This window comes from Miscanthus floridulus, chromosome 1 (genome assembly GCF_019320115.1).
Source record: "Miscanthus floridulus cultivar M001 chromosome 1, ASM1932011v1, whole genome shotgun sequence".
Classification (NCBI taxonomy): Eukaryota; Viridiplantae; Streptophyta; class Magnoliopsida; order Poales; family Poaceae; genus Miscanthus; species Miscanthus floridulus.
Window position 1 is genome coordinate 84,540,327 of NC_089580.1, and position 17,456 is coordinate 84,557,782.

At 43.8% G+C, this 17,456-nt stretch overlaps 2 protein-coding genes across 2 annotated transcripts; one reads left to right on the forward strand and one right to left on the reverse strand.

Moving 5' to 3' along the window:
* The first annotated feature begins 4,626 nt into the window (after window positions 1-4,626).
* LOC136459765 (sulfate transporter 3.1-like) lies at window positions 4,627-7,097 on the forward strand. Its single transcript, XM_066459605.1, has 5 exons — window positions 4,627-4,987; window positions 5,089-5,534; window positions 5,649-5,783; window positions 5,876-5,974; window positions 6,051-7,097. Exons 1-5 carry the CDS (start codon window positions 4,627-4,629, stop codon window positions 6,996-6,998), a joined length of 1,989 nt encoding a protein of 662 aa, XP_066315702.1. The 3' UTR covers window positions 6,999-7,097.
* A 215-nt stretch (window positions 7,098-7,312) lies between these two features.
* On the reverse strand, window positions 7,313-16,864 carry LOC136537097 (protein NETWORKED 1D-like). The gene is given in 11 exon segments (XM_066529181.1): window positions 7,313-7,783; window positions 7,785-8,771; window positions 8,773-8,781; window positions 9,101-10,168; window positions 10,170-10,997; window positions 11,155-11,706; window positions 11,708-12,142; window positions 12,144-14,782; window positions 15,636-15,885; window positions 16,002-16,066; window positions 16,760-16,864. Coding segments are annotated over 9 exon segments (6,759 nt in total). The 5' UTR covers window positions 15,736-15,885; window positions 16,002-16,066; window positions 16,760-16,864; the 3' UTR covers window positions 7,313-7,642.
* Window positions 16,865-17,456: the final 592 nt, after the last annotated feature.

The following is a 17,456-nucleotide window of genomic DNA, read 5'->3' on the forward strand; positions in this document are numbered from 1 at the left end:
ATTACCAAGGTAGAAATTCTTCTCTGCTTTGCAGCATTGCCTAATGGAGTGTCCTCTGGGGCTGAGATTCTTATACCACCTTTTTTTGTACCTTTCTTATTCCTCTTTTTCCCCGTGGAGGGTTCGTCCCCACTGTAAATGTCATTGTTCTTATACCAGCTAGCCCCACACCAGGGATATTTATCCAGTGACTTGAACGTTTCGTCATAAAAAAGTATATAGTGGTTGGGGCATGTATGGATTTTTTCAACCCCCTATTGTTAATGGACTTATGACCTTCTTCGCTTGGTATGTGTTGGTGGGAACTGAGTTTGGTTGTGGCAACATCCATGATAGGAGATGCAATAGATCATTGAAACTACAGTCTAACTAGCCGTACTTAGCCTTCAGGATGAGCAGCTCAAGCACAAAACGTAGCAATGTCCAATGTGTCGGACAACCCTTTTCAACACCATACACAGTCTCCTTCGATACTTTTGTCACCCTTTCCAAATTTTCTAGACCTTTCAGGCTATTTAGTAAAATCTCTAGTCCAAGGGCTCGAATCATGTCCTCCAAATCATCTTCATCCCCGACACGTGCTCCACCATCATTATTGGCACCACCTTCGTCGTTACCATCCCAGCCACCAGCATCACCACCTTGTTCATTGCCAAACTCGAAATTCATTCGTGCATCAAGCTCTACTGAATATTGGGACATGGATTCTATGGTTTCGTCGTCGTATTCCTCCTCATCATCGTCGTTAACAATAATCATTTCACCATGATGAATCCACACTGTGTAGTCCTCAACAAATCCTCGCAAAATCAAATGTGATCTGATGATAGTCACATCTGTCCATGCCATACGGTTCTTGCAATCTTTACAGGGGCAAATAACTGTATCTTTTATTCTCTTTCAATATCGTTGCATGCTTCTTTACGGCTTCAATAAATTTATCCATCTCTTCACGGAAACCTGCCTTGAACCTTAACGAACCATACATCCAAGAGTTCCTGTACTCCATCTTTTACAACAACAATAAAACAAACATTAAAGGACTACTTATTCAGATATATATAAAAATGAATCAAATTAATAATTACTTGAGAATAATTGTATATACTTCAGATATATATGAATATAAATCTAATATAATTACATGAAGCATACAAACACACCATGGTAGAGAAAAATTAATTAATGGCCCATTTATCCATAAATAATTAAAATACATATTTATTGATTACAATAAACAATTTCAAAGACAACAATTAGCAACAATTATACTTTACCCAATATCTTTCATACAAACCCTAGTCCAATTTCATCAAACATAAATTTACAAAAACAAAATTAATAAAAAAACCAAACCCTAGATCTAGATCCACATGCACATCAAACATCCATAAAACTAACTAATTGTTCCGTAAAATAAAAAACATGGACCAAATAAGGTACTGATCTTGTTCTCCTCCCTAATTTACTCTAGTACATTTAAAACTTGGCTCTAATTTGCTTCATAAGTAGCTCAAACACCATAGAAGAGAGAGAAAAACAAAACTTTAATTACTCACTAACCAACCATTAAAACTTTAAAAAAAAGTGTGGAATAGTATTTTCTTACCTTCTACAACCTCTCCACCAAAGGATTTGAGACCAAAACCTTCCCTCTTAGTAGAGCAATTTTTGGGAGGTGCCCAAGGCCTCCCCACCTTTCTTTCACGGGTTGGAGTGAGTGACCCGAGAAGGAAGAAGTGCTGCAGCTGTTTTATATGTGGGTCATTTATAGGGGCGGCTGGTGATTGAGCCGCCCCTACAAATCCGAGCTATCTATACGTGGGCATTTGTAGGGGCGGCTCAATCACTAGCCGCCCCTACAAATAGAAATTCTAGGGGCGGCTGGTGATTGAGCCACCCCTATAAATCAGACCCCATTTGTAGGGGCGGCTCGTATCACCAGCCGCCCCTACAAAAAATTCGACCCGTTGCTAAAAATCGTTTTTTACGTAGTGTCAGGCAGTGGATTTGGATCATCCAAAATTCAAGACATTCGTTGCTTTGTATATGCTTGGTTAAGGTAGATATCCACCTGTGATCCAATAATGTCCAAAATCTATTGGAGAGGAGCTAAAAAATTCAAATGTCCATTAGATATCTAGCTCACATGTTGATCTAGCTTAGATGTTTTATGTAGGGCCCACATGTTGATCTAGCCGCACTAATATGCATAGAGTAGTAGGTTATTATTATATTGAGTATTTTCAAACATTTTTTAGTCAACCTCGCTACCGTCGCCGCCACCGCTGTGCCTAGGGGCCCTCTCTTTAGCCGCAACTCTATCTCGCAAGCCGCTGTCGCCACCGTTGCGCCTAGGGCCCCTCTCCTTCTTCCTCTCTCGCGCGTCTACCAAGGATAAGAAGGAGAGGGGACCCATCTCTTTAATTTTCTGTAGTTTTTCTAGTTTATTAGGGTTTAGTCAAAATAAATCTTTCAGCGAAATCAGATGATTTTCGGTTGGGGTCATGTTTCCTGCAATGACTTCGATGATTGCCATGACGAGATCTTCGTTGCAGGCGTCGCTTTCATCGGCAGGCGGCCAAGTTGTGGCCATTATTTGCAAGGGGAGGGGTGATTCTAGGCGCCCCCAACGAAGACAGCTACTCCAGGTCATCGATCTCTCGTCGTTGGTCGCAGAGAGAAATTCAAGATTGGAAGGTGATGAATCTGCATCCTATGCTACTCCCGACAATGCAACTGCCGATATTCTTTCATCGATTCATATGCGTTTTGGACTGGTTCCAAAGCGTTTGGTTCTTGCGGCATGTCCAATGTTTTGGGGTTGGTTGTTGAATTCGGTATAAGGACTGCACTTTGGCTCCGGCGTTCGATGGATGCCATTAGGGAAGAAGAAGATGGAAGAATCTTGATAGAGTATTGTGTATTTTTTTTTTCAGATTTTTTTATATGTAATTTAGGGATGTACTGTGCCGAGTTTTAATATAATCCCCTTCCCTTCGAAAACAAAACTTCGCTAAATTTTGAAGGTGACAACATGATGTTTTAAAATCTAGGGTCTCAGATGTTTGCGTGGTATATATACCCACAACAATTTGCACAAATTATGGTTGATTATCATATTAAGTAATCTCCAACAAGTTTCAATTAATTTTACTAAAATTTTAATGTGTGAACACGAGATTTAATTATAAGGTGCAGCTTTAGATGTGAAGTCAACATTTAGATACTTTTGCTATTATATTGGATCATCACAGATGGATTAGTATTTTAAAATAATCCGATTAAATTGGATTGGACTGGACATTAGTCATTTTGTATTGGATTTAGATTAGATGTTGTCTCATTTTTTCTTGGACTTCTCCATTTGAATTTGGATTCTAATCTATTACCACCGCTACTTATGGGCGGAGCCAGGGGGTGCCATATTTTTTTCAACAAAAACAAATACATGTATAAAGGCATACATTAGTCCATGGGCACATGCGTTATTTGAGTGTTCTCTTAAGCTATTCTAAAAATTTTAAAATATGTTATATTGCAGGACAGGGAAAGTATAAGTACATTATGGGGGACAGGAGGCTAAATTATAGAAACCGGCTTAAGTATTTTTTACCACATGAGCTTATATAAGCTATATTATAAAAAAAACAATGGATTACGCAAGCTAGGGGATAGATAAACAGGTCCGGAGTCAAACAACATTACCTTGTGCATGTCTTAAATTTTACACAAATGGACAAGACAATATTGACATTATTATATTTATTTTGAAAAATATAATAATGCTAATATTGTGAATGCTTGATTATTCTAAATGATTTTTTTTTTCGAAACACAATAGCTTTACGAAGTCAGCATTGGCATTCTCTCTATCGAAGTGTGTGTCGCTTATCCTTAAAAGAACATCGTTATGTCATTAAATCCTTAAATAAATTTAGAAAAATATAGGCTCGCTAATGTATAAACACTGTTAAATCTTAGTTAAATATCCAGAAAAAATACGAGCATTCACGGTCAAGTTATATACTTAAATCCAAATTAACATATTTCACCATATATAAAAAACCTAATCAGCCGAGCGCTGAGCTTGTTTATCCTGAACGAATCTAGTGGTCTTAAATATGTTATTGTTCTGACAAAACTGTTGATACCATGTACAAATCGAACGGTGTTGATACCATGTACAGATTGAAGGCTTGTTTGTACATAGAGAGGAAAAACGTTCCTGATTATTCATGCATACTTATCGAGAGAGATCACGGAGAAAATTAGCTAATTGTTTTTCACTCCGAACCGAACAGAATAATAAGGATTCGATTGATTATCTAGAAAGGCCTAAATATACTTATTTATGTAATCCAATATCGAGTCGTATGTATCGACATACCTCTGCAAAGACACCCAGTAGGATTATCCAACCAGGATCGGAGTAGGAACTCGGAACTGCTTCCCCAGTTCTACTCCTACACACGTACGGCCGTTCGGGTACGGCCACCCACGCCTCTATATCGATCTATATGTTCATCACACGTCTTTTCTCGATCGCAATTCGCAATCTCGTTTACACATACATACACCAGTTGACAGATTCGTTAGCACGTAGCACACGCAGGCAGGCAGAGCATGGTGGTGGTGCAGCAGGTCATCGACGTGCCTGCAGCGGCGGCAGACGACAGCGCCCGCCGACGTCTGGCGCGCGTGCCGGTGCCCCCGCCGCGCTCGCTGCTGAGCACAGTCGGGGCCAAACTCAAGGAGACGCTGTTCCCGGACGACCCGTTCCGCGCCGTGGCGCGCGAGCCCGCGGGGCGCCGCCGCGCGCTGGCCGTGCTCCGCTACCTCCTCCCGTGCCTCGAGTGGCTGCCGTCCTACTCGTTCGCCAAGCTCCGCTCCGACGTCGTCTCGGGAGTCACCATCGCCAGCCTCGCCGTCCCGCAGGGCATCAGCTACGCAAGGCTCGCCGGACTCGACCCCGTCATCGGACTATGTGAGTATGCATATGCATGATCTCTCTTATCTATATGTGCACGATGCACGTCTTACAAGCAACAAACAACGTGACCGATCGAACCCTCCCACTGCTTACAGACTCGAGCTTCGTGCCGGCGCTGGTGTACGCCGCGCTGGGGAGCTCGCGGGAGCTGGCGGTGGGCAGCACGGCCGTGATCTCGCTGCTGTTCGCGTCCATGCTGGGTCCCGCGGCGTCGCCCACGGAGGACCCGGCGCTGTACGCCAGCCTAGCCTTCACGGCCACCTTCTTCGCGGGCGCCTTCCAGGCGGCGCTGGGCGTCCTCCGCCTCGGCTTCCTCATCGACTTCCTCTCGCACGCCGCCATCGTCGGCTTCATGGGCGGCGCCGCCACCGTGGTGGCCCTGCAGCAGCTCAGGGGGTTCCTCGGCCTCCCGCACTTCACGCACGCCACCGACCTGCCCGCCGTCATGCGCTCCGTCTTCTCCCAGTCGGCGCACTGGCTTTGGCAACCCTTCCTTATCGGAGCCTGCCTCTTCGTCTTCCTGCAGATCACACGCTACATCGTGAGTACTAGTATCTACAACGATTCCTTGCTCTTGTTACAATTAAGATAACATACAAAAATGATTGTATATAAGTTATGTACGCTGTCTAATGAAGAATCTTCCTTCTAGCAGAGCAAGAGGCGGCCCAAGTTGTTTTGGATATCGGCGGCGGCGCCATTGGCGTCAGTCATTGTCTCCACACTTCTGGTCTATCTCATCAATGGGGAAAAGTACAGTATTCAGACGGTGAGCATGAGCAAAAGACATGTTATGTTATGTATCCTTAGTGATAGCAATATATTTATTTACTGAGGGCTAAACTTGCAACTGTACGTGCTAGATCGGCTCCGTGAAGGAAGGGCATAAATCCCCTGTCGGTCAAGAGTCTGCTCTTGTCGTCGCCACACACGTGGCTCGCCGCCAGGACCGGGATCATCACCGGCATTATCTCACTCGCTGTAAGCACTTCGTTTTGTTTCCTTGTGGCATCTATCTGCTACAGATCGAATGATCGATCACCCGGCATGCATGCAGGAAGGGTCTGCGGTTGCGCGGAGCTTCGCCATGGCCAAGAACTACCACGTGGACGGGAACAAGGAGATGATCGCGTTCGGAGCGATGAACATGGCGGGCTCCTGCACCTCCTGCTACCTGACGGCGTCCCCGTTCTCGCGGTCGGCGGTGAACCGCGACGCCGGGTGCCTGACGGCCGCGTCCAACGCCGTCATGGCGCTGGCCGTGGCGGCCACGCTCCTTTTCCTGACGCCGCTGTTCCGGTACACGCCGCAGGCGGCGCTGTCGGCCATCATCACCTCGGCGATGCTGGGCGTCATCGACGTCCGCGCCGCGGCGCGCCTGGCGCGGGTGGACAGGGTCGACTTCTGCGTCTGCCTCGCCACCTTCCTGGGCGTCGTCTTCCGCAGCATCGACGTCGGCCTCGTCGTCGCCGTCGGCGTGCTGGTGCTCCGGGTCCTGCTCTCCGTGGCGCGCCCGAGGACCACGGCTCTCGGGAAGGTGCCGGGCTCCACGGCGTACCGGAGGATGGACCAGTACGCCACGTCGCAGGCCACGCCAGGGGTGCTCGTCCTGCGCGTCGACTCGCCCATCTGCTTCGCCAACGCCAGCTACCTGCTGCAAAGGATCTCGCGGTGGATCGACGACCGCGAGGATCAGATCAGGACCTGTGGCGGAGAGAACCTGCGATGCGTCGTGCTTGACATGGGAGCTGTCACGAGCATCGACTCGTCTGGTACTGGCATGCTGGAGGATCTCAAAAGGAGCCTTGACAAGAGATGCCTCCAGATAGCATTGGCCAATCCCGGCAGTGAGATTATGAGGAAACTTGACAAGTCCAAGGTGCTCCAGATCATCGGCGACGAGTGGATCTTCTTGACAGTAGCCGACGCGTCTGATTATGCACACAGAAACTGCAAGATTGCGACTACTCTGCAATCTGTTCTGTCACCGGACGAGATGGTCTGAAGCTCTCAATATCATTGACATTGACACTATCATCTATGTCTGATTGTACTCTTGAATGTATTCCTTGAAGATGGAAGAATAGCAAAAGCTATTCCTATTTTTTCAGTATATATAATAATGTTCAAAGAAGTTCCACTATTAATTTGAAATGACCAACTATATAATGATTGCACATGTTGAATATAGACAAACTTTTCAGATTTGCAAAGCCAGAGAACCCTTTACTGAGATTTCAGAGCACCATGCAAATTGCAGCTCCAACTATTCCCAGTGCTGGCATTGCCAATAGGAACAATAGATTCGGAGACTCGAAGGGAAATTCGAATAGCGTTTCGGTTATCAAATGCACTGCTTCTGCACTCAGAACCTGGAAGCAAAATGCACTGCATGTGCATGGGCTATATAATAGATGGAAAGAGAACGCCTTGATACTATATCACAGTAATACCTGAGATTAACACATTAAACTAGCTAGAATGGCCTCATTTAGACAGGGAACCAAAAATTTAGTACATAAGCTTCTCAGGATACTAAAATGCTAGCTCAATTACAAAGGGGATCCTAGGAACACCACCTCCTCTTGGAGGTGCAGGTGCCAGCATCTCAATTTTGTTCTATTTCTTCGGGCCGCGAGAACAAAAAGGTTACGGCTCTGTTCTTGATTTCGGACGAACACAACCACAGAACGGGACCCTCTTCTTTTTCTTCTTCTGCCCTCCACCACGGTCCTTCCTTCCATACAGATAGTCCCTCAAAAGCACACGGGTGCGCTTATCAGAGACCTTTGAGCCTTCTGTACTCGTGCTCTTCCTCAAGCTTGAGCAGGACATACTGTATCTTCTGAAGTTCCAGTTCCAACCTTGCCACATTTTCCGACCCTTTCTGCACCTGCTCGGAGATCTTCCTCCTGCTGGAATACCCTTCTCGCTCGGTGTTCATATTATCTGACAACACGGGATAGTTCTCAGCCTTCCTGGTCAATTTGTTGTTGAAATTGATCTGTTCCAAGACAAAACCCTCTGTCTCATGCAGCTGTGTGCTCACACTGCTGTACTCAGAATTCATTGGGGATTTGCCCTTTGACGGCCCCTCCATTTTCTGCTTTAACTCCTCAATGCTCGCTTGGATGCTCAACAGCCTCTGAGCATCAGAAGTGAGCCTCTCAAGTACGTTCTTGCTCCACGCCTCATGAGGCTCTACAGCTCCCTTTGACACTTCTAGCTTATTGATTCCAAGGTCTCTTCCCCTTACTAGCTCAGACGAAGGGTACTCACTCTTCAGATCCTCGACCGCTTGTATGTCATGCTCAGATGACGAGGACTTGGCCGTTTCGTTCTTGCAGCTCCTCTCTGCAGCCTCCCACAGCTGAAGCATATCGTCATCGAGTTCAGCGTTTGCACCAGTTCCAAGGGGATAGAGGGCAGCTCCAGCACCATATGGTGGACAAGTAGATATTTTGTCCAGCTCAATATCCTTCATGATCTGGACTTGCTTCCCTTTGGAGACTTCAACATCTTGTTTCTCACGGTCAGAATATATTTCTTTTGCCTCCATGCGTGAGCTGCCTCTTGCTTTAAGCTCTTGAATTTCTGTACTTGCCGCCGCCAATTTAGCTGCAGACTCGGCTGACTCCTGATCTTGACGATCTTTAGCATTTAATACAACCACTTGAAGTGCTTCTATTCTTGCAATCAACCCTTGTAGCTTTGGAGTTCCTTTGGGTAAGCAATCAGATTCCAGCCCATCGTTGCCCTCTTGCATATGATGTACCCAGTGCAGTTTCCTGTAACAATCAAAGATCACTTGTCAAGAAGGGGAAGGATAGTATATATGACTGGAGGTGGCTTGATAAAGTGTCACATCCATGTAGTGCACAGACCATAATAGAAATATCCAACTAATAACAAGTGATGCTAGAAGGAAAAGAAGTTGCAAAAAAAACATAAGATTACAATCAAGTATTACAATATTAATATGATAAATATTAAGTGAATGGTCAAATTTTGCTTCACTGAAAGAATAGAATTGTTTTAAGTTTTAACTACATGAAAGATTTCAAAAAGGGTGCCTAGTTAATAATAAGGACAAACAAAGAAGCTTACCTCTTCGCCTTGTGTACTACATGGTTTCGACAGAGAACGAGCATCTTCTTCCAGCACACTGACATGATCAGCCAATGATGCTATGAGAACTAGATGTGTGTTCAACTCAGCTTTTAGTTCTGCATGTTCTTCCTGAATACCAGACAACTGTTTCTGCACCTCCTCAATGTGAGCATCTCGGGAAGAGATCTCCTTCATTAGCAACTCCTTTAGGGATATTGCTCTATTCTCTGTAGCTTTACCATTCATCAAAAGCTTGAATGCTTTTTCTTCATAGACCACAGAATTCACTGAAGATGTAATTGCATCATCCATCAGAACAACAAATTCCCTCTCACAATGCTCAACCTCTGATTGCAATGCCTCATTGTTTTGGTGAAGAAGTAAAATTTCGTCATCCTTGCTAGAACACTGTTCAATCAGTCTTGTGATTTTCTTCTCCAGTTCTCCTTTCACCACTTTAGCACCTTTGATTGCAACCTGAAGAGACCCAGCAACTCCACAGAGTTCCCGGTTCTTTTCTTGCAAGAGTTGAACCTTCTCTTCTGCTTCCATTAGCTCATCATCCTTCTGCACCAACTGTGTCATGCAATTCTCAAGTTCAACAACCAACTCCTGGCAGACACATTGATTGATGTCCAAATCAAACTCTGAAAGGACTAATCGAGTTCTGAGAATCTCTACCAAGTAGATGATATACTCCTTTAAGTGACTATTTTCTGATTCAAGCACCACTGACCTTCTGCTCAGCTCATTAACTTGGAGATCAAGATCGTCCTTAGCCAAACTCAACAAAGCCATCTCATCGGTAAGAGAAGCCAATGCAGATGCAATCTCATTATTATGTCCCCTAAAGAAGAGGCACAAGTTCTCGAGCATCATGCATTCTTCAAGAACAGTATCATTCTCATCTTCCAAGGAATTGTACTTCTCACTCAAGGACTGGTATTCCTTACACAAGGACTCATTTTTTTCGGTCAGGTTGGAAATTTCATCTTGTGAGGTCTGGTAGGACTCTCTCAAACAAGATAGTTTCTCTTGTATGAGGAATACTTCAGTTTTCAGCACCTTCCTCCCTTTCACTGCTTTCCTGTAATCCATTCCTTAGTTGTTCGTTCTGTTCCAACATCTGTTGGTTTTTGTTTTGCAAAGAAAGCGACTCTGCTTCTCCACTCTCCACTTCTTTCTCAAGGGCACACTTCCGTAAGTGCAGGTCTCTGAGCTCCATCCCTACTTGCAACAAAACTACTGAGAGAACTGAGAGCTCGGTGTCCATGAGCCTATTCACATCTTCAGTTTCATCCTTAAGTTTCAGAATGTTAATGGTTTCATCTGAAACAGTCTGCAACAGAACTTCGTCCTCAGCTAAATCAGCAGGTCCTAGATCTTTGCAGATATTCAGAACCTTCATTTGCTTTGAAATCCCTTCCCTCAGTTTTTCATTGTGCGTTAGCAATGTTTTTCTCTCCTCTCCATGATTTCTAGCTTCATCCATCAACTCTGAAACTAACATATTGACCGAATGATTTTCCACGGCATACTTCTGGCATTCAGTGAAAAGAGCGACCTTCTTGTCTTGTTCATCGACCAAACAGTTCTCCAAAATAACTGTACTAATAGAAGCACTTATGTTTTTCTGCTGTTCCTGTTGAAGCACCTCCTCCATATAATGGTTTTTCTCTTGCAGAGAAGAAATTTGTTTCTCATAGCTGTTTGCTTGCAGTTGATGTGACTTTGCTGACACTTCAAATTCCTCGTTCTTAATTCTCAACTGATCCTGCAGTTCCCTTACTTGATCATATGCAATATCCTTCTCTCTGGATACAGAGGAGTGCTTCAGTTCCAGATTGGCATGCATACCTTCTAGGGCTTTCATGGCCAATGTAATGCTCTCCAACTAAAAGAAAGAATTTACATAATACAATATATGAGAAAAAAAATGTATGTACAGAAGGACATGAGATGAGACCAGTTCAAAAATTATGACAGTGTAACAATATTAATTTCTACTTCAACAAAAAAAACTTAGTATGTAGGTTTACATCAGTATGTACCTGAGAGAACAGGTGGTTCTTTTCAGCAGAAAGAGCTGAATTATTTGTTAGGTGAGTCTGGCAGGATTCTTCAGAATCTTTCAGGTTTGTTCTCAATTCATCTAGCTCAGTTTTCATATCACTTAATGAGACATCCAAGATAGAATTCTTCTCTGAAACCTCAGATAAACTTTTACCAAGGATCTCTAGCTCTGATGCAAGAACAGCCTTTTCAGAAACATGACAGGAAATTGCTTCCTTCAGAGAGCTTTCTGAGGCCTGTAGTGCTTTTATATTCTCCCTCAATGCATCCACTTCACCAGAGAGAGCTGAGTTATTTGCAAGGAGAGCCTGACAGGATTCTTCAGAATCTTTCAGCTTTGTTCTCAAATCTTCTAGGTCCATTTTCATATCAGATAATGAGATATCCAAGATAGAATTCTTCTCTGATGCATCAGATAATCTTTTACCAAGGATCTCTATCTCTGATACAAGAACAGCCTTCTCAGAAACATGACAGGAAATTATATCATTGAGAGAGCTTTCTGAAGCCTCAAGTGCTTTTATCTTCTGCCCTCAATGCATCCATTTCACCAGAAAGAGCTGAGTTATTTGCAAGGAGAGCCTGACAGGATTCTTCAGAATCTTTCAGCTTTGTTCTCAAATCTTCTAGGTCCATTTTCATATCAGATAATGAGATATCCAAGATAGAATTCTTCTCTGAAGCATCAGATAATCTTTTACCAAGGATCTCTATCTCTGATACAAGAACAGCCTTCTCAGAAACATGACAGGAAATTATATCCTTGAGAGAGCTTTCTGAAGCCTCAAGTGCTTTTATCTTCTCCCTCAATGCATCCATTTCAGCATTTGCATCTGAAAGTGAGTTCTCCAGGAGTGAATAGTCTTCAGATAGCTTCTCCACCTCTTGGAGTTTTTCTGAGAGAAGTGCCTTCTCAACCTCACTCCTTGCACACACCTCCTTCAGTTTTGAGTTTGTAATTTGCAACTTCCTCAATCAACTTCTGGTTCATTGTTGCAGTGGCTTTTAGGGTATCCATCTCATCAACCAGAGTGTGGTGTATCTCCTCTAGATTTTCCTTGTCTTCCCTTTGAGAAGTAAATTCTCTCTGAAGTGCTTCTTTTTCACCTATGTGTAACCCCATTTCTGCCTGAAGTTTCACATTCAAATCCTTCAATGCGTCCAATTCAAGATGAAGGTCCTTTATCATAAGCTCAGTAGAAAGATTCTGTTCACGAAGGATATGGATTTCCTCCGTATGCTTGGTTACAATGTTCTCAAGATCAACCTTACTGTTCTCCACCTGTCTTAAATTACCATTCAGCTTCTCGAGTTCCAGTGCCAACTCTCTCACTTCATTTTGTGACTCGGAGTGAAGATTTGTCATCATAAGAAGAGATGCTTCACCTTCAAGCCGTTTTTTAGTTTCATCTTGTAGGCTAATTTGGAGGTTATCCGCTTCTTGTTTCTTATATATGAGTTCTTGCTCTATCATCTTAACTTTTCCTTCAACATTCTCCAGTTCAGTTTTCAAGGCCACGAGTTCAGATTCAAGATCCGATATTCTCGCTGAGGACTGCTGGTTCTCATGGAGGGTAGCATCTTTCTCAGTGTTTATAAGTAGGATGGTGTTGTTAAGTTCAGATGACAAGTTCTCCAACTCATACAACTTGCCATTCTGCTTCTCAATCTCTATCTGCAACCTACTAACGTCTTCCTGTGACTGGGAATACATTTTCTCCAATGACACAAACGATGTTTGGGCTTGTAGCCTCTTCTCACATTCATCTTTCAAACTTATCTCCAGGCTGTCGACACTTTCATTCTTCCGTGTAATTTCTTGCTCCAATAAGAGAATTTTTTGCTCAGACTTCTCCATTTCCAACTGCATCTTTGAGAGTTCTAACTCCAAATCAGATACTTTCTCTAAAGACTGCTGTTGCTGAAGGAGTGCTGCATCCTTCTCCGAGTTCAAACCTAAAATGTTGTTCTTCAGTTCTTTCAGTGTGCTCTCCAGGTCTAACTTATTATTTTCCAGCTCACTAAGCTTCTTTTTTGATCCATCAAAATCTTGTGTCAGCGTTCTCATTTCTTCTTGCAACTGGGAATGCAGACCCTCTGTCATGAGAAGAGTTGCTTCAATTTGCATACGCCTATGGCATTCATCTTGCAGCTTGAAATGGACATTGTCCGCTTCTTCTTTCTTCTTTTCAAGATCTTGTGTCAGCAACTGTATTTTCTGCTCAGCCTCATCTAGCTCTGACTGTAGCTTTGACAGCTGAGATTCGAGTACCGAAACCTGCTCCACAGACTGCTGGTGTTGAAGCACAGCTGCATTCTTCTCAGTGTTTAGCTGTGAAATGATGCTCTTAAGGCTTTGTATTTCACTTTGAAGTTCATTCTTTGAATCCTTGAGTGTATTTTTCTCGTCACCAAGTTTCTGTATAAGCACCTCAGAGGACTGGTTTTGTTCTGCAAGGTGCTCAACATCCTTCTTCAGCTCACAAACAGTGTCCTCAAGGACCTCCTTGGTCTGCTTGAGCTCATTCAACTTTTCATTCACTGTCTTTATTTCTATAGCCATCCTCTGTACTTCTTCATGAGATTGAGCAAGTTCCTTCCCCTGGGAAAGTAAAGCACTTTCAGCCTGCATGCGCTTTTCATGCTCCTCCTGGAAGCTCAAGCGGAAACTCTCCAATTCCTTAAGTTTTTGTTCTAGTTCTTGTTGCTGCATCTTCATCTTCTGATCCAAACCCTCAGCCTCAGACTGTATAGCAATATTGAGTGTTTCAGCATTAATTAGCTTCTGGACATCTGCAGCCATTTCATCAGTTAACTTCTCGAGGTCAGCCTGCGCCTTCGAGAGCTCAGACTCCAATGTAGATATTCGCTCAGAGGACTGATTATATTGCATAAGTGATGTGTCTTTATCAGCATTTAATTGCAATACTGTTGCCATGAGCATTTGCATCTCATTTTCAGCTTTGTTTGCCCGCTCTGATTCTGACAACATCTGCTGTTTCAGATTCTGGCTCTCGGCTAATAGTCTTGCAACTTCTTGTTGCAAATTTGCCATCTCATTGCTGATATCATCTTTCCCTTTAACTTCTGGGCTTTCAAAAGTTAGGCCTTTCCGCACCTTTCCATCAAAACCAGCACGAGGAGCATTTTCACCACTCGATGACAAATCATTGAACAGCTTTAGACCTTTTCGACTTGAAAATGCGCTGGTTTCCTCAGGGTGTGTACCATTCCTCTTGGAGGTGAAATGTTGTGGTGACACACCAACTCCATCCTTCTGAAGATCATCGGAATCAAATGCCGCACGTGTGAAAGTAGACATATCTGGAGTATGAGGCTCCATCTCTTGGCTGAAAGCAGAGGGTGACTCATCTGACATTGACGGCATCTGATTTGGAAATGCTTCAGAAATTGTTCTGTGAGCCTGGCGAAGTGCCCCAGTGGCCTGATCATATCTTTCTGCCAGTGCACGGTATGCTCGATAGAATTCCTCCACCAATTTCATTAGCTCTGGACGTTTCTTGTAGTACATCTCTGCTCTCCTTGCAAAAGAATCAGCATCTTCATTGATAAGTTTGATCATTGCTTTAACCTTTGTGTCCATGTCTGTTGCACAAAACAAGACCCAATTAGTTCATGGACCACACTTATAAATGCAGTCCTTTCATTGCAACCATATCTTCAAATTGATTCCATAGTTATGAAAAAAAGGAACACATATGGACCAATGTTAGTTACTTCGCTAGTGACAAAAAAGAAGGCATCAAAGGAAACATTTAAGCTGCCCAAGTGTTTCCAACAGAAATAGACTTCAGTTTAACTGGACCAATAAAAATGCCTCTCTCCCTCTCCCTCTCTCCAGAGAACTCTTTAACACATCAAAAGAAAACTCTTGCACAGATATATAGGGCAACAGTTTATGACCTAGTGTTAACAGATTATGAAAATATTTCCAAATTCAAATACCATATGTGCATTTTTTTTATCAAAGAAAGACTGACATTGAGAAAACAGTCCAATGCAGCAGAAACTCTCTCCAGAGAATTCTTTAACACATCAAATGAAAACTCTTGCGCAAATATATGGCCAACAGTTTAGAACGTAGTGTTAACAGATTATGAAAATATTTCCAAAATCAAATAAAATATGTGCAATTTTTTTATCAAAAGAAAGAATGACGTTGAGAAAACAGTCCAATGCAGCAGAAAGATTCATATGTAATTGCTCGGATCATGAGCAAAGAAATTCAGAAATGTTGTTCCAACTGAATAATAAGTGTACTGCATTGAATTTCCAAGTTGACTCGTATATACATTGTAGAACAAGGATAGGAATATCATGATAGATAGGACACAAACAGTGCATAAGCATGTGCTTGGCTGACTGTAAGCTTTGCCTTGAAGTAAAGTAGGAAAAATGCTCTTTGGTAAAGATGAACTGAAGATAGCAATGAACTCACCGCTGATATTTTCCTGGAGCCATTTCGAGTTCTTGGGGCTGATATGGCTAACCCACAACCAAGAGTACTGCCTTGAATCATGACGAACCAAAGTCGCCATTGGTGCCGGATAGCAACAGAGACTACTCCAACCAACAAATAATGCCTTACTTCTTCAGCACTTAGAACAATGCAGAGATGCAATATCTTATCCTCAAAACCATGAGGGTCCTCCCCTACTTTTCAGTTGTGGGATCAACGGAATCAGCACCTGCAAAGTTATTACAAACAGAAATGACTTGAATAAGATAAAGTAAGCAAGGTATCAGCAGCAACGATGAAGAGGACTCAAGGACACCATGCCTATGACTATGAGTTAGTACGTACCAGCGGCAAGTCTTGAACTGGCCCGAAGATACTACTAGTAGATAAATTGCCCACACTGCACCAAACTGGAACCAAGAAAAAGATAACACTGGCCCTCAGTAACTGGATGACGAGAAAAAATTATGCATGCACAGTAAGCGCTACCGAAGTGATAGTGCAACGCTTCCTTCGTGTGAAGTAAAAAAAGCAATCACAATTCTGTCAAACTGACCGAGAAACAAGGTAACCAATAGAACCGGTGAACAAACAAATCAAGGATTTATTTCACATATATCTATACTATAAATAAACAGGAAACCAACAGAACCCAAAATCCGTTTCCCCAGAAACGAAACCTCCCGATAAGACAGGAACATCGAGGCGCGATGTTTCTGCTAGGCACGATGCTGCAGACTGCTGCAGAAGGCAAGAAGCTGGTTTTGGAAGCAACATCTCGCGGGTCAGGCGCCATTCAGCAAGAAGAAAAAGAGAGGATATAGATCACATGATCCACGCCTGCTGCTCCACCAACCAAACCCACCCGTCAACACCAACCATTCCGGCAATCCAATTCCCAGCAAAGGCGAATCACGGAGCAGCAGCAGCAGCAGCAAAGATGGATCTTTGGAGCATCCAGGCGCGAAACACAGGTCAAGAAATACGATAAGCGGGTACTCAACAATCACGGCATAGGTGAAGGAAGCAAAGATCCAATCCAATCCAATCCTGGAGCAGCGGAGTCTGTCTAGTGAGAGGGGGAAGCGGGGAGAAGGGCATACCAGGTGGAGCGGAAGTGAGCGGCGGCGGCAGCGGCAGCGGCGAGATGCCAAGATCCAGCAGGCTGCCCACTTTGTGCCTCCATCTCTCCCTATCGCCTTTGCCTGTGGACAGTGGACTCTGCTGCGGGGTGCGGGCGGGGCGGGCGGGCGTAGTGCCAAGAAGAAAGCCTGCTTCAGCGCGGCAGGAGGTGGGCCCCACACCAAGCGGACGATACAGGAAGGGAACTCGTGACCCGCCAACCTTTGAAGAGAGACGGACGGAGGTGATGATGCCATGACCATGAGCTGGTGTTTTGGGCGTCTGTTCGGAGGGCCGAAAATTTTGGAGAGGGAATTATGAATTCATACGCTACCACGGACGAAGCCTTGAAAAAAAATTAGGAGAGGCCTGAATAAAATAGAGATTTTTTTATCTTTTCTTAACCTTAGCCTCTTATACCTAATATATATATGCATAAAATTTTAAGGAAAAGCTTAAGGGGCTCCACGTGCCCAGGATCGATAGGGGGAGCCTAGCCCCACCGCTGGCTCCGTCGCTGTACACTACTACTATGGAGTACTATGCATTTTTGATGCAACGGTTATGAGATATTAAGGCAGTGTTCAGCTGGGAAAGAAGCCGGCTTGTCGGCTTATTTTTCCAGCCGGAGCAGTATTTTTCTCTCACAATATTCTAACATGAACAGTTTAAAAATTC

Excerpts from the sequence above, each read along its gene's own strand:
- LOC136459765 (XM_066459605.1), top strand. The coding sequence starts at position 4,627 with ATGGTGGTGGTGCAGCAGGTCATCGACGTGCCTGCAGCGGCGGCAGAC. Across the intron at positions 4,988-5,088 it reads CGACCCCGTCATCGGACTAT|ACTCGAGCTTCGTGCCGGCG; the intron begins GTGAGTATGCAT and ends CACTGCTTACAG. Across the intron at positions 5,975-6,050 it reads CCGGCATTATCTCACTCGCT|GAAGGGTCTGCGGTTGCGCG; the intron begins GTAAGCACTTCG and ends GCATGCATGCAG.